Below are 13,396 nucleotides of genomic sequence, written 5' to 3' on the forward strand. Positions count from 1 at the left end.
CAGGTCTCTCTGGACCGCAGGCCAACACTCTAACCACTGAGCTAAACCGGCCAGGGCTAAATTCCAAGACTTCTGAAGATTAGTAATGAGGGGAATTCTTTTCTAAGATTTGAGTTGGTCTTGTTTGTTACTCAATTCAAATCATCAGTGAAGCCAGCTATTTGTAATCCATGTGAATTATTTTAATAGTTACCTCAAGATAGTTCATGGCACTGTACAAAAAGCAAGATCACAAACATTAAAAATGATGATGGCAGGATTGTATGTATGAGGTCCACAAACAATACATTTAAATCACCTATTCTCATTGATTATTAATCATACTATAGAGAATACAATATTAAAATATATTATCCTCAGTAAATCTTCACTGAGAAAATATGACTGTTACAGATAAAATATTGCATTTAGAATTTCATTTAAAAATACAACTTTTATGAAAATCTTAAGAATTTTTAGAATGGCAATTATAAAAGTCAATGCTAAGAAAATTCTACTTTCAGATAATGTATATCTTAAAATGTCAAGAAAAATATTCTTTATTTTGAAAATAATGTCAGGAAAGAATACCTGAGATCCTCTAAGAACTAGTTCTGGTTATCCATTTGCTTTTTTGGTAACATTAACAACAACAACAAAAAAACAATTTAACACTGCAATCATCGGTCAAATAATTAGGATAGAATAAACGTATATGCATTAGTTTGAATATTATATATTCTTTAAAACATGGAGTTCTTTCAGTCTTTTGATAAACTGGACTACAATAAAGTGTTTTGTAGCCTTATTAATTTACAGAACTTAATATATTTGAAGGTGTGATGAAGTGGTTCCATCTTTCCATTTGTTTATATGGTCTGAAATCACAGTTCTGCACAGCGGACATGTTTTCTCTCTGTTAAACCATAAGGTAATGCACTCTTCACAAAATATATGCTGTAAGGGAATTAAGAACTATATTTCAAACTTGATAATATTTTTATTTTAAATGCATCACATTGTAGACAATCATACTCTATAGAGCTGAATGGGATTTTGGAGAACACTAATCCCTTCATTTTACAAATGAGATAACAGAGAAACTGGTAAGAGCCACTAGTGTTCTTTTGACTACATTGTTCAATCAAATACAGGCTATCCCTAGGTGGTAACTTTAAGATCAAATAAAATGACTTAATGGCTTAATCAAGTCTGAGAGTAACTGCCATAAAGTAAAGGAAGGGGCCTTCCACAATCCAATAATAAATGCTGGTATTTTAAAATACTAATATCCATTATTAAAAATAGCCTTTTTTTTTTTTTTTTTTATCACATTGGTAAACATTTTTCCATTTGAATTCTTTTCCTCCTTCATACACTCTTCTGCATAAAAATCATTAGAACATAAGGGACAAAACTGAGCTAAGCTACCAAACTCCTGACCACAAATAAGAACTTACTACTAAATCTACCAAACCCTTAATCACAAATAAGAAATTACTACTAGTATGTGCCCTAAACGGTACTTTCTGCTAAACACTGTAGTTTTTTTCCTTTTAGCGTAAATGTGCCTTGCAAGTCCCAAAGAAGTGTTGTATTTAGGTTGCTTAAAATATAATTACCTGACAGATGAGAAGAATTGGCTTTTGAAATTCAGCTTGACATATTGAACAAATATTATCCACATCTGAACACTGTCTCTTGCTGGCAGCCACTCCATAACTCTATAAAGGTAAGAAGTTATGTTCATCTACAAATTTCTTTCCTGTTCTTCCAATATGTAGGTGATGCTGTATTTCTTAAATCTCCCTGGAATTAGGCACTTGAAAACTCTCCCAAAAGATACAAACATTTCAGAGCTGAACTACATGTGTAGAACCACATCTTGATGGACTGCACCAAGGTGCTCATTAAGTAAATACATAATAGGATCTTGAAAGATATTTAGATTCACTGGATTCTCGAAAAATTATAGGGCTTCAAATTCAACATGGATTCAACTGGCTTAAGAGACTAAGTGATCTGAAATATAACTAAGTATTACAAAACCCGTATCTATATTAACGTATTAGGTGACCCCATATTGTTAAATTGAGTCCACTTATTATCTATGGCAGTGGTTCAACAAAGTCAATCCAGAGCTTGGCTGACTACCTGTAACTCATGTGGAGAGACAGCTTTATACTGTGCTCCATACTGGAGATTGACTCAATAAGTCTAGACATACTGGACCTATAATCTTTAATTTTTGTAAGCTTTCCAGGTGAGTTCAATATGAACATTTGGGGACGACTGAACAGTGTCCTGCCACTAAATCTAAAAATAATTTTAATTATTATCCTTAATTATCACAAAAGTCAGAGCATTTAGTACTAGCAAAGAATGATAAAATTTTATAAAATAACTAACTGCAAAATGTCACTTGGGTAGTTATACTGTCAAAATTAACCATCTGAAGTAAGGCAATTCTTTGAATTTCCTCTTCGTCTAAGGTCCTACAGTAGTTTTTCTGATCTCTTTAAGATCTTAATAATTCCTCACCAAATTCAGGAGAATTTAGTTATTAACTAGATGGGACAAAATGTTATAGATGAGATCAGCTTTCTATAGAAATGATGGGGAAAAGGTGGCTAAAGGGAAGTATGAACACCCAAGTTCAGTTATTCATGGTAATGAGAGCAAAGCATGACTTGACTCAACAATCTGAAGCTCTGATCTAAACTTCTTGTACTAAATATTGAGGGTTAACAATCAAACCTAAGACAAAGGATAAAAATATTAAAAATCAAGTTTTTTCAGGTTACTGATGGATAACCAATTTCCCTTCGGTGTCATTTAGCCAAGTACATTACAGATACTTAGGCTGAAAAGTTAAAATTTTTTTTTGTTTTCATTGCTTTCTTAGAAAGGAAGGAAGAGAGAAACTGCCTCCAGCACACCCCGCACCGGGGATCAAGCCTGCAACCTGGGCAAATGCCCCTGACTGGGAATTGAACTGGGACCTCTCAGTCCATGGGACAACGCTCAATCCACTGAGCCACACTGGCTGGGCTAGGCTGAAAAGCTATCTAATCTATCTATCTATTTATCTATCTATCTATCTAGTCTATTTACAATCCTCACCCAAGGATATTTTTCCATTTATCTTCAGATAGAGTGGGAGGGGGAAGGAAAGAGAGAGAAAAACATCGATGTGAGAGAGACACACTGATTGGCTGTCTACTGCACAACTCCAACTGGGGCCAGGGACTGAACTGTAACCAAGGTACATGTCCTTGACCAGAATCGAACCTGTGACTCTGGTCAGCAGTTATGCTGAGTCTTACTGGCCAGGGCTGAAAAGCTTTTATTTTATTACAAATTAATCTATTTAGATTATTTTTTAATTTTATTTTTAAATTATAGTTGACATGTTAGTTTCAGATGTACATTAGTGATTTGACATTTATAAACCTTATGAAGTGATCACTATAAGCCTAGTCACCATCTGACACCACATGTAGTTATTACGATGTTACTGACTATATTCCCTATGCCCCATGATTTATTATATAAATGGCAGTTTGTACATCTTAGTTTCCTTCACTTTTTTTACTCATCTCCCCAACACCCTGCTATCTGGTAATCATTAGTTTGTTCTCTGTATCTATGAGTTTGTTTCTGAGTAAAATAAGACAGAGGAAGACAAAAACTATATGATTTCAATTATATGTGGACTCTAAAAAACAAAACAAATAAGCAAACAAATTCATAGAGGATTATTTTTATATTTATTTTATTTTAAAAATACTTTTTTATTTTTTATCCTCACCCGAGGACATTTTCCCATTTTTTGTTCAGATAGAGTGGGAAGGAGAGAGAGAATGAGAAACATCGACATGAAAGGGACACATCGAGTGGCTGTCACCCGCATGACCCAACCAGGGCCGGGGACAAACTGCAACCGAGGTACGTGCCCTTAGCGGGAACCGAACCTGGGTCTCTCTGGACCGCAGGCCAAAGCTCCCAGGGCCAGTTTGAGCCAAACCGGCCAGGACTAAAATATTTTTAATTTATTTTTGTTATAGATGTCTCTCCTTTTCCCCCCATTGACAGATACCCTCCTCCAGATCCTCCCACCCTTACCCCGCCCCCAGCATTGTTGTCTATGTATATATTCTTAAGAGACTCAAGACTAAATCAAGAGTGTTGATGACTGATATTCTCTCTATGCTTCACAGAGTGTCAAACTAATTCAGCACAAACGTTACTAGATTAGAGTTAAATGGCTGATACATAATGAATTAAATATGACCAAAGTTGAACTCTCCATTATATTTGTACTTTGTCTAAAGAATGAAATCTGAATAATATGCAGCAAAACTTATTACTACATTACTATATCTTAAAGAAAGGGTGCCTTGACTAGTTATAGTGTGGTCCACTTTGCATATACAATGCTTTTTTTTGTTTTTTTTTCCCCAACAAAAATAGGAAATGAGTCTATGTCATCCTTTGTCTGAAATTTGTAACATCAGTAGAATCACATAATAATGCCAGTTTATAATTGGCATTGGAGTGTCAATTTATTGTTAAATTCCATGACTTGAACTTATTTGTTTATAGAGTTGAGTATTAGAGAAATTTTTCCAGTAAAATTTCAACACACATTTTTGGTAATGACCTTTTTTCATATACACAATAAATTATAGTGGAAGTGCTGTCATAGAAGTTGAATAAAGAGTTAATGGGAGGGGGAGGGGGGAATCAATGGGGGAAAAAGGAGAAACATCTGTAACAAAAATTAATTAATGAAAAAAAAAAGAATTAATGGAAATACATGAAGCCACTATTTGTTGATTAAAAAAGGAAGGGAAACAAAATTCATGACAAGGTTTTTAAGGGAATATTTATAAACCATTAAGAATGCCAAGTGATTAGAAGGGGCGAGAAGCATATTCAAATACATAAGCACTCTATCAACTACCAGGTATATCAGATCGGTGTGCAACTCAAGAAACTAGTCATAGATAAAACTCCTAAATCATTCTCATAGCCCTAAGTGCCAAAGTACCAGAAAAGTTTTAAAAATGTAATTATGAAATCCACATTTGTAAAATTGCTGAATTAAAAATTTTTTGTAGCCCTGGCCGGTTTGGCTCAGCGGTTAGAGCATCGGCCTGCGGTCCAGAGAGACCCGGGTTCGATTCCCACTAAGGGCATGTACCTCGGTTGCAGTTTGTCCCCGGCCCTGGTCGGTTGTATGGGTGGCAGCCACTCGATGTATCCCTTTCATGTCGATGTTTCTATGTTTCTTTCTTTTTCTCTCTCTCTCTCTCTCTCTCCCCCTCCCTCCCTCCCTCCCTCCCTCCCTCCCTCCCTCCCACTCTATCTGTACAAAAAATGGAAAAATGTCCTCGGGTGAGGATAAAAAAAAAAAATTTTTTTGTAGTGAAGAAAAATTAAAAGTGTTTTTTTCTTAAATATTAAAAAGTACTTACTGGTCGTGTAAAAAATGTTCGCAAAACTCGTCTGAAATTTCTTAGATGTCCAAAAAAATCCAAAAGCTGAAAGAGGAAATAAGGGAGTCTTCATTAATAGAGCTATATCTGCTAAACCCAGAGATCAAAGCTAAAGCACCATAATACTAAATACTGATAAATAACTTAATGTTCATCACATATCACAACTAATCATTTCAATCTAAAAATATTTAAAGTTCAATTATGAAATATTTTACTCAATTTACAGATTTCAGCCAATTCTTAACAACAACAAAAAAATAGTATATCTGAATACCTAGAGGTACAATTTGGTCAAGACAAATATAAAGTTAACTATGTAAAAGAAAAGGCCATTTTATCTGGTTCACATGTTTTTAACATATTTCGATTTTAAAGTTTCATAAAATGGTTAAGCTGAGGGGAACAGGCATAGAAGAAACAGGATAAGATACTCCAATAGTTTCAGAATTACAGTATGACATGCTACTGCTGGAGATGGGTATGTTCTATTCTACTTACTACCCCCTTCTCCACATCTTAGATAAGCCATGCTATGTGGAAGTCTACTCCCCCAATAAAATCTGAGAACCACTGGATTAAAATAAAGATCTCATTTCCATTTCTCCATCTAACTACATATAGAATCTATTATGTTAAACTAGTGATAGGAAGATAAAGTAAACTATAGAACAGTTAAAGAGAAAAGCAATAGTAAATAAAATCTGTAATCATATGAATCATACAGTGACAAAATTAATGTTACCTACTTTTAGTATGAGGTAGAGGAAAGCCAGCAATATCCCAAGACTCCTTCTAGTTACATTACCAAACTCCCCATAGCTTATAAGGTAACGAAACCAAACTGGTATGGGAACAAAAGTTCGGTAATACTGACATAATTCTTCTAAAAGCATATACCAGTAACCCTAAAAAGGAAAGAAAAAGAAAACAAGTAGAGTTACCCTTTTTATTTATATACATTGCACAAATACTTCATATTGGACTGAGAACATCATGAATATATGGATTAATCACAAATAACTATAAAATTAATCTTCATAATCATAATGGTTACAACTGACTCAAAGTGCTTCTCACATGTTGCAGTCACTGAGGAGTGTTTTTTTAAAAGAATTTTTAAAGAATGACAGTGAAAATGGTTTATGTATACTACAAGTAAAACTTAAGTATGTGTGCTTTTGCTGATTACAAAAATTTTTATTGAGCCCTGACCGGTTCGGCTCAGCAGTTAGAGCGTTGGCCCATGGACCGATGAATCGCGGGTTCAGTTCCAGTCGAGGGCACGTACCTCGGTTGCGGTTAATCCCCAGCCCTGGTTGGGTTGTGCGGGAGGCAACCAGTCCATGTGACTCTATCACATTGATGTTTCTGTCTCCTTCTCTCTCCCCCCCCCCCCACTCTATCTGATAATAAGTAGACAAATATCCTCAGTTGAGGAAAAAAATTTTTTTAAAAAATGAAGTTTTTATTGAATGTGGGAAAACTGAGTAACAGTATACAGTTAGTTATCAATTAATTGATAATGCCCTGGAGGAGAACAACATTACAAATCTAAATAATTTTCTATATATGATGTGGGAACTGATTTTTAGATGAATCTGAAATAAATATAATTCAGTTTTTTATAACAGATTAATATTTTGGTGCAAGTCTTCGAGAAAATGATTGCTAGTCTGAGATAATAGAATTAGAATTAGGTTGAGACTAAATAGTATTAACATGGTTTGCTAACATCATACCAACAAAACATGTTAGTTTCTTACCTTGGATTTAAAAGGCGTGATGAAAGAAGGCACCAATAAAATAAGGCATTTTAAGCCCATGCAGAAGAATTTCAGAATGAAGTCTGTAATTCCAACAACCCAAAGTACTTCCCAGAAGCTTGAATGATCCAAAGTAGGATTTAAAAAAATTAAGCTACCAAGAGAAAAACATCAAAACTTACCAGAGCAACATACAAAGGTAAAGTATTCCTAGGGATTTTTAATTTGCTAGTGAATATTTATTTTGATGTGTAAAATATATTAATTTGGCAAGTGTTAGAGTTCACATAAACAGATCATTTTACTTATTTTAAAGAGACTTTTACAATGTATGAATTTCTGATCTTTCCTCCATAGTATAAAGAAAAGAACAGTCTTCCTAACTTGTCATGGTTGATACCTTTCTAGCCTGTAATCTAAAAAAATTCACTAAAACTAGATGTCTGCCATTCTCTCAGTCAGTTCCGATCAGAATTTCATTCCCTCCTTTCCACTGAATTGCTTTTGTCAAGATCACCAGTTACTTCCATCTTGCTAAATTCAAAGGTCAGGTTTCTTTTTCCATTTCCCTCCCTGAATTATTTTCTTCGTAGACTTCTCACACTACCCTTCCTAATTGTTCTCATTTGTGACTTATGTTTTTTCCTTGGTTTCCTTTGCTTCTCCTCCTCTAATTGTGGGCATGTCCAGTCCTGGGCCCTCTTCTCTGACTACACTTTCCCTGGTTAGTTTTGGTTTTAAAAATATTAATCATATGCTGGTAACATTAAAATTTATAGCCCTAACCTCTACTCTGAACCCATGACATATATCTATACTCACTTTCTTAATAGTTCTATGTGACCTTTCAAACTTAATATGTTCAAAACAAAATTATTGATTTTCCCCTTAAAACCAGTTACTTTCCCAGTCTTCCTGAGCTCAGTAAATAGTACCACCATCCAGCCAGTTGCTTAGACTAAAATACTAGGTGTTATCCTTAATTTCCCACCTCTACCTACCCACCCAGTCCAATCTGAATGATATTGGATCTACCTACAAATTATATCTAAGATTGTCCACACCTCTCCAACTCTACTGAAAACTAGGACTTCTAATCTGATTAAAGCCAAAAATTCAGAACACTTCCACCTAACATGGAAACTTAACTACTATCCTTTAGCAGGTCTTCTCCTTCCTTTTAGAAACAAAAGATCATGTTCTCATCATACAATGTATACGCATATCAAAACATCATGTACAACTTAAATAAATACACTTGTCAAAAATAAAAATTAAAAGACCACCACCAATATTAACTAAATGGTACTTAGTAACTATTGATTATATAAGTAAAAATTTAAGTATCAAAATTTAAATATTTATCAAACACCTGCTAAGAGCCAAGACACTGGGTATGCAAAACTGAAAAAGTCACCTAGAGCTTTCAATCTTGGAAGGGGACAGGTAAAAACTGAACTCTAACAGTAAGTATGTGCAAGTAAAATATATGCAAAGTGCTAAGGAATATATTATTACATAAAAAATGTGATTGTGTACTTGGACCTCTAATTACCTGTGATAAAGTGACTGAGAATGAAAGGTGTAATATAAAAGAACAGAAGATCCTGCTAAGAATACCAGTAACCAAGCACACTGAATCTTTGAGCACCTTTCCTGAAAAATAAACAATTTAATAATTTATTACTTTGGATTATGTCAGAATTTTAATTATCATTAAACTACTTTAATGACTAATGTATTACTTTAGAATGTTTTAATAGATTCAACTTACTGAAAATATAGAATATCTGTTAAATTGTACATCATCACATTCTATTTTATATATCTTTAGTGAACAAAACAGAACTCATATTTTATTTTATTTTAAAAATACTTTATTTTTTATCCTCACCCGAGGACATTTTCCCATATTTTGTTCAGATAGAGTGGGAGGGAGAAAGAGAGAGAGAGAAACATCAACGTGAAAGGGACACATCGAGTGGTTGCCAACCAGGGCTGGGGACAAACTCAACCGAGGTACGTGCCCTTAGCGGGAACGGAACCCGGGTCTCTCTGGACTGCAGGCCGACACTCTAACTGCTGAGCCAAACCAGCCAGGGCTTTAAACAAATTTTTTAAATGCAAATTTCTTCAATATATAAAAATACTACCTATGTTTCAAAGAAGTCAAATCTTCTACAAGCTGACACAAAGGATCCACCCAAATGCAGACTTTACCTCTGCAACTCCCTATTTTTGCCTCCATGACAAAACAAAATGTTTAAAAAATGTATTTAAGCCCTGGCTGGTTTGGCTCAGTGGTTGGAGCGTTGGCCTGTGGACCAGAGAGTCCTGGGTTCGGTTCCCACTAGGGGCACGTACCAAAAAAATACAAATGTATTTAAGTTGTCAGGGTTTACAAGTATAATTTTAAAATTCTCAGTCATTCAATAAGAATGTAATAAGATAATTTGTTTCTTAAAATTAAATTTTAATTACTAATTCAATTAAAAGTTTTACTAGTTTTAAACCCTGAATTTCATGGTTAGGTTCTAACTAAAAATTTCCAGGTCAGAATGCATTATCCATACACAAATATTGCCCTTTAAATATGAAGTTTTATAAACTAATCCTAGTTTTCCCAATTTATATGAATAGGACTCTAGGATACTTTTATAACTTATGTTATGGAAAAACTTCTTGGGTTTAATTTTTTAAAATAAGAGCGACCTAAATAGTTCAATACCCACTTATTCAATGTACATTTTGTTTAATTACTTTTAGTGCAACAGGTAAAGTTTTAATGATGATTATATTACTTACTGTGGTTAAACTAACTCATAAAACATGAAAGCACTTTACAAATCAGATCAAATAGTGAGTGTAATCTCAACTTAAAAAAAAAATTTTTTTTAATTTATTTTTAGAGAAGGAGGAAGGGAGAGAGATAGAAACATAGATGAGATAGAAACATCCATCAGTGACCTCCCACACCGGGGATCGAGCCTGAAACCCAGCCATGTGCCCTGACCAGGAATGAACTGGCGACCTCTTGGTGCATGGGTCGACAATCACTGAGACACACTAGCTGACTGTTCTAAACTTTCAAACCTTCTGTCCAGTTTTTCTTTTTCTATCAGGAACCAAAATTACAAAGAAAATAATGTGAAACATTTCAGCTGTATGCCAGGTCATTTAAATAACAAAACTTAATATATAATAATAGATATTACAATATACTTAAATTTGTCAAAGAAACTATCTTAGTTCCTATTTCTATCAAAAATTAGTATATAGCCCTGGCTGGTGTTGTACAGTGGTTAGAGCATCAGGTTTGGGCTTGAATCCTGGTCAAGGGCACATACCTGGGTTGCAGGTTTGATCCTGGCCCAGTTGGGGCATGTGTAGGAGGCAACCAACTGATGTTTCTCTCTCACATTGATGTTTCTTTTTCCCTCCCACCTTCCTTCCCTCCCCCTCTCTCTAAAAACCAATAGAAAAAACACTCGGGTAAGGGTTAACAAAACCAAAAAAATGAGTATATCTACACAGAGAAACATTTAATAATTTTTTTAGTTGTTATACTTACTCTTAGAAAAACCTGATTTACAATGCTTTTGTTTGCATACATAAAAGTTGTAAGCAGTCCAATTCCAAGAGAAATTCCTGTTAGATAATAAGTTCCAGTTAATCGCAAGAAGAAAAAAAAAATCAAAGAGCCAAGACAATGACATGAATTTAAAGGAAACATTTACAATTTTAAAAGCTAGCAGAAAATAAGTAACAAAAATACATAGGTTAAAGATTTACCAATCAAGGAATTACATTTACTGAATTTAGCAATAAAACAATTCAATATTTTATTATACCCTACCTGTTACATGCTGCATAACAAGTTTAACACCCAGAATCAAAATATATGGAAGACTCTTTTGCAGCCACTTGAAGAGATACCGGAATTCTGAAAAGGAGCTACTACCATGATCTTCAGACTCCATGGAAGTATCATCAGGCTGCCTTGCTTCGTTATGGGAGTGACTCCGTAAGTGACTGTGTACACATCCATGGGTACAGCTATGGACACCTGACCTTATATTTCTGGAGCTTGGATTTTCAGCACATTCTTTAGGTATGGAGTTAATCTGGATATGCACATCTCCAGAATGAAGACAAGAACCTTCTCCTGTCAATTTTGTGTGGACACACTGGGAGGCTGAGGCATCCTCACTACCTGCAGCTCTGTGCAATTGGCTACAGTTGGCTTGCATGACCCTTGAATCCTTTTTGTGACGCAGATTTCTTTGCTTTGGGTCTCTGTCTTCTAAAAATCAAAGAGCAGAAAATATTCTAAGTGAACAGTTAAATACAGGTAATATACTGCTCACTAGCAATCTTATTCACTAAAGGAGAGGCTGATAATTACAATCGGTTAATTATTTTCAGGTTATCTATCACTTGTTACTAGACTCCTCCACTAATAACAAGGCTCTGCTGCCCTACACAAAAAATCTTTTAGGGAAAATCTGTTACAAAAGAAGCTGAGCTTCAGATGCCTCCAGTTCTCAAATAAGGAATCAGCAAAAATGGTCAGAGTATAGGTGCTCCGTAGATGTGACTAATGTGGGCACCCGTTCTCATTCATATTTTATTACTTAAGTACATTTTTTCTGCCCATCTGGAGCAGTTTCATCTCCAATGTAGACACTACATTTCATAAGAATCATCGTATTTGCTAATGCTTGGATAGGCTAGGAAGAAAATTAAATCTTAATGCCTTATTAAATACACCATGGAAAATAAACATTTCAACTTTGGTGACCTATAAATTTGTTCTATGCTGAAACGGCTTTCCCAAAGCTAATAAAAATGCTTCCAATAAATACCCAAATACCTTTAAAATGGGGAGACTTGGGGAGTCACCATGTAATCACTAGGTCACTCTAGTCTGAGTAAGAGTCACATAGTCTGCCCATTAAAAATGCCACCACCGGCGTGCCTGGCGAGTGGGGAGTCACGAAGGGGCCACCGGCAGGAGAGTCCCCGAACGATCCGCGTGGGCAGCCGCCGGGGATGCCAGCGTGGGAACCCCAGCGTGCCTTCTCTGTGGCAGATGCCGGGGTTACGGCGGGTCGTTCTATTCCCCCGGAGGTTTGGGTACAGCTTTCTCAGGACTGCACGGAGGTCTGCGTTCAGCTCCTCGCAGTAAGCGCTCACCGCTGCTCCGCCGCCACGGTGCTATTTATTTCCTCAAACCTCGGGACACCAACACTGGACGCGACCGTTTCAGCGTCTTTTCCCTCCCACCGTCCTCCATGCAAGAGCAAGAAAGGGGAGAAAAACGAAAAGTAAACGCAAACAACTCTTCCGGAATCCCCAGGACAGAATTTTCCACCCACGTTCGAGCTTCGAGTGTCTCAGTTACTGTCCCCAGAGCCCCTTCGCCGCGGCCTCCGCCCGCTTCCCCGAGGCCTGACCTCTCATGACGACGAGCGGACCGAGGCGTCCGCAGCGACTGCAGAAACAGCGGGAGACGCGGCCTCACGGCCCTCAGTCCGGGCCATCTTCAAACCCCACTCCCGGCGACTCCGGCCCAGCTCGGAGGCGGAGGCGGCGGCGGCGGCGGCGGCGGCGGCGGCGCGCGCTTCCCGGACGTGCTCACGCGCGCGCGCCCGCCCTTGCGCGCCCGCCGAGGGCGGGGCTGGAGGAGCTGGCTGGGCGGGCGCGAGGCCGCGGGGGCGTGTTGGCTGTGGAGAGCCGGGGGCTGCGCCACGAAGACCGCCGGGCGTGCGCGTTAAACAAAACCGCCGAAACGTCTGTGCACAGGTGCGTGCGTGCGTGCGTGCGTGCCACGCCTCTGAGATCTGGACGTTTTGAGGTCAAACACATTTGGCTTCGAGAACCTGCCCTCGGAGGAGGGGCCTGAAGTCGGGGGCTGACCTGGCCCCGCCCCATCCCAGGCTCGTCCCCCAGGGGCCCAGGCACCTCCCTCTGGAGGCTGCCCTTCCCCGGTCCTGCCTCCCGCTCGCCGCGGGGACTGCGGTCGGAGGAGCCACGTTGGCGAGGCCTTCGGCGCCTGTCCGGGCGGGGCGGGGGCGTTCGCGATTCGGGAGCTCAGCTCCTGACCTAGTTGAGCTGGGCGGTGGGCAGGTTGAACGGAGCTGGGTTTTG

At 37.6% G+C, this 13,396-nt stretch overlaps 1 protein-coding gene and 1 pseudogene across 5 annotated transcripts; one reads left to right on the top strand and one right to left on the bottom strand.

Moving 5' to 3' along the window:
* Positions 1-468: 468 nt before the first annotated feature.
* RNFT1 (ring finger protein, transmembrane 1) lies at positions 469-12,839 on the bottom strand. Of its 5 annotated transcripts, XM_036269767.1 has the most exons (10): positions 12,703-12,839; positions 12,120-12,536; positions 11,103-11,549; positions 10,818-10,894; positions 8,802-8,902; positions 7,247-7,400; positions 6,230-6,388; positions 5,460-5,525; positions 1,602-1,703; positions 469-936 (listed from the first exon to the last, which is right to left on the bottom strand). In XM_036269767.1, the coding sequence occupies exons 3-10, from the start codon at positions 11,494-11,496 to the stop codon at positions 802-804; spliced, it is 1,188 nt and encodes a 395-aa protein (XP_036125660.1). In that variant the 5' UTR covers positions 11,497-11,549; positions 12,120-12,536; positions 12,703-12,839; the 3' UTR covers positions 469-801. The 5 variants fall into 5 exon arrangements, with proteins under 5 accessions (XP_036125660.1, XP_036125658.1, XP_036125662.1 ...); XM_036269765.1 differs by lacking the exon at positions 12,120-12,536; XM_036269769.1 differs by lacking the exon at positions 12,120-12,536 and having other exon boundaries at positions 12,625-12,709.
* Positions 12,708-13,396, top strand: part of LOC118634056 — a 45,245-nt pseudogene continuing 44,556 nt past the window's right edge.

This window comes from Molossus molossus, unplaced genomic scaffold (assembly GCF_014108415.1).
Source record: "Molossus molossus isolate mMolMol1 unplaced genomic scaffold, mMolMol1.p scaffold_m16_p_19, whole genome shotgun sequence".
NCBI lineage: Eukaryota > Metazoa > Chordata > Mammalia > Chiroptera > Molossidae > Molossus > Molossus molossus.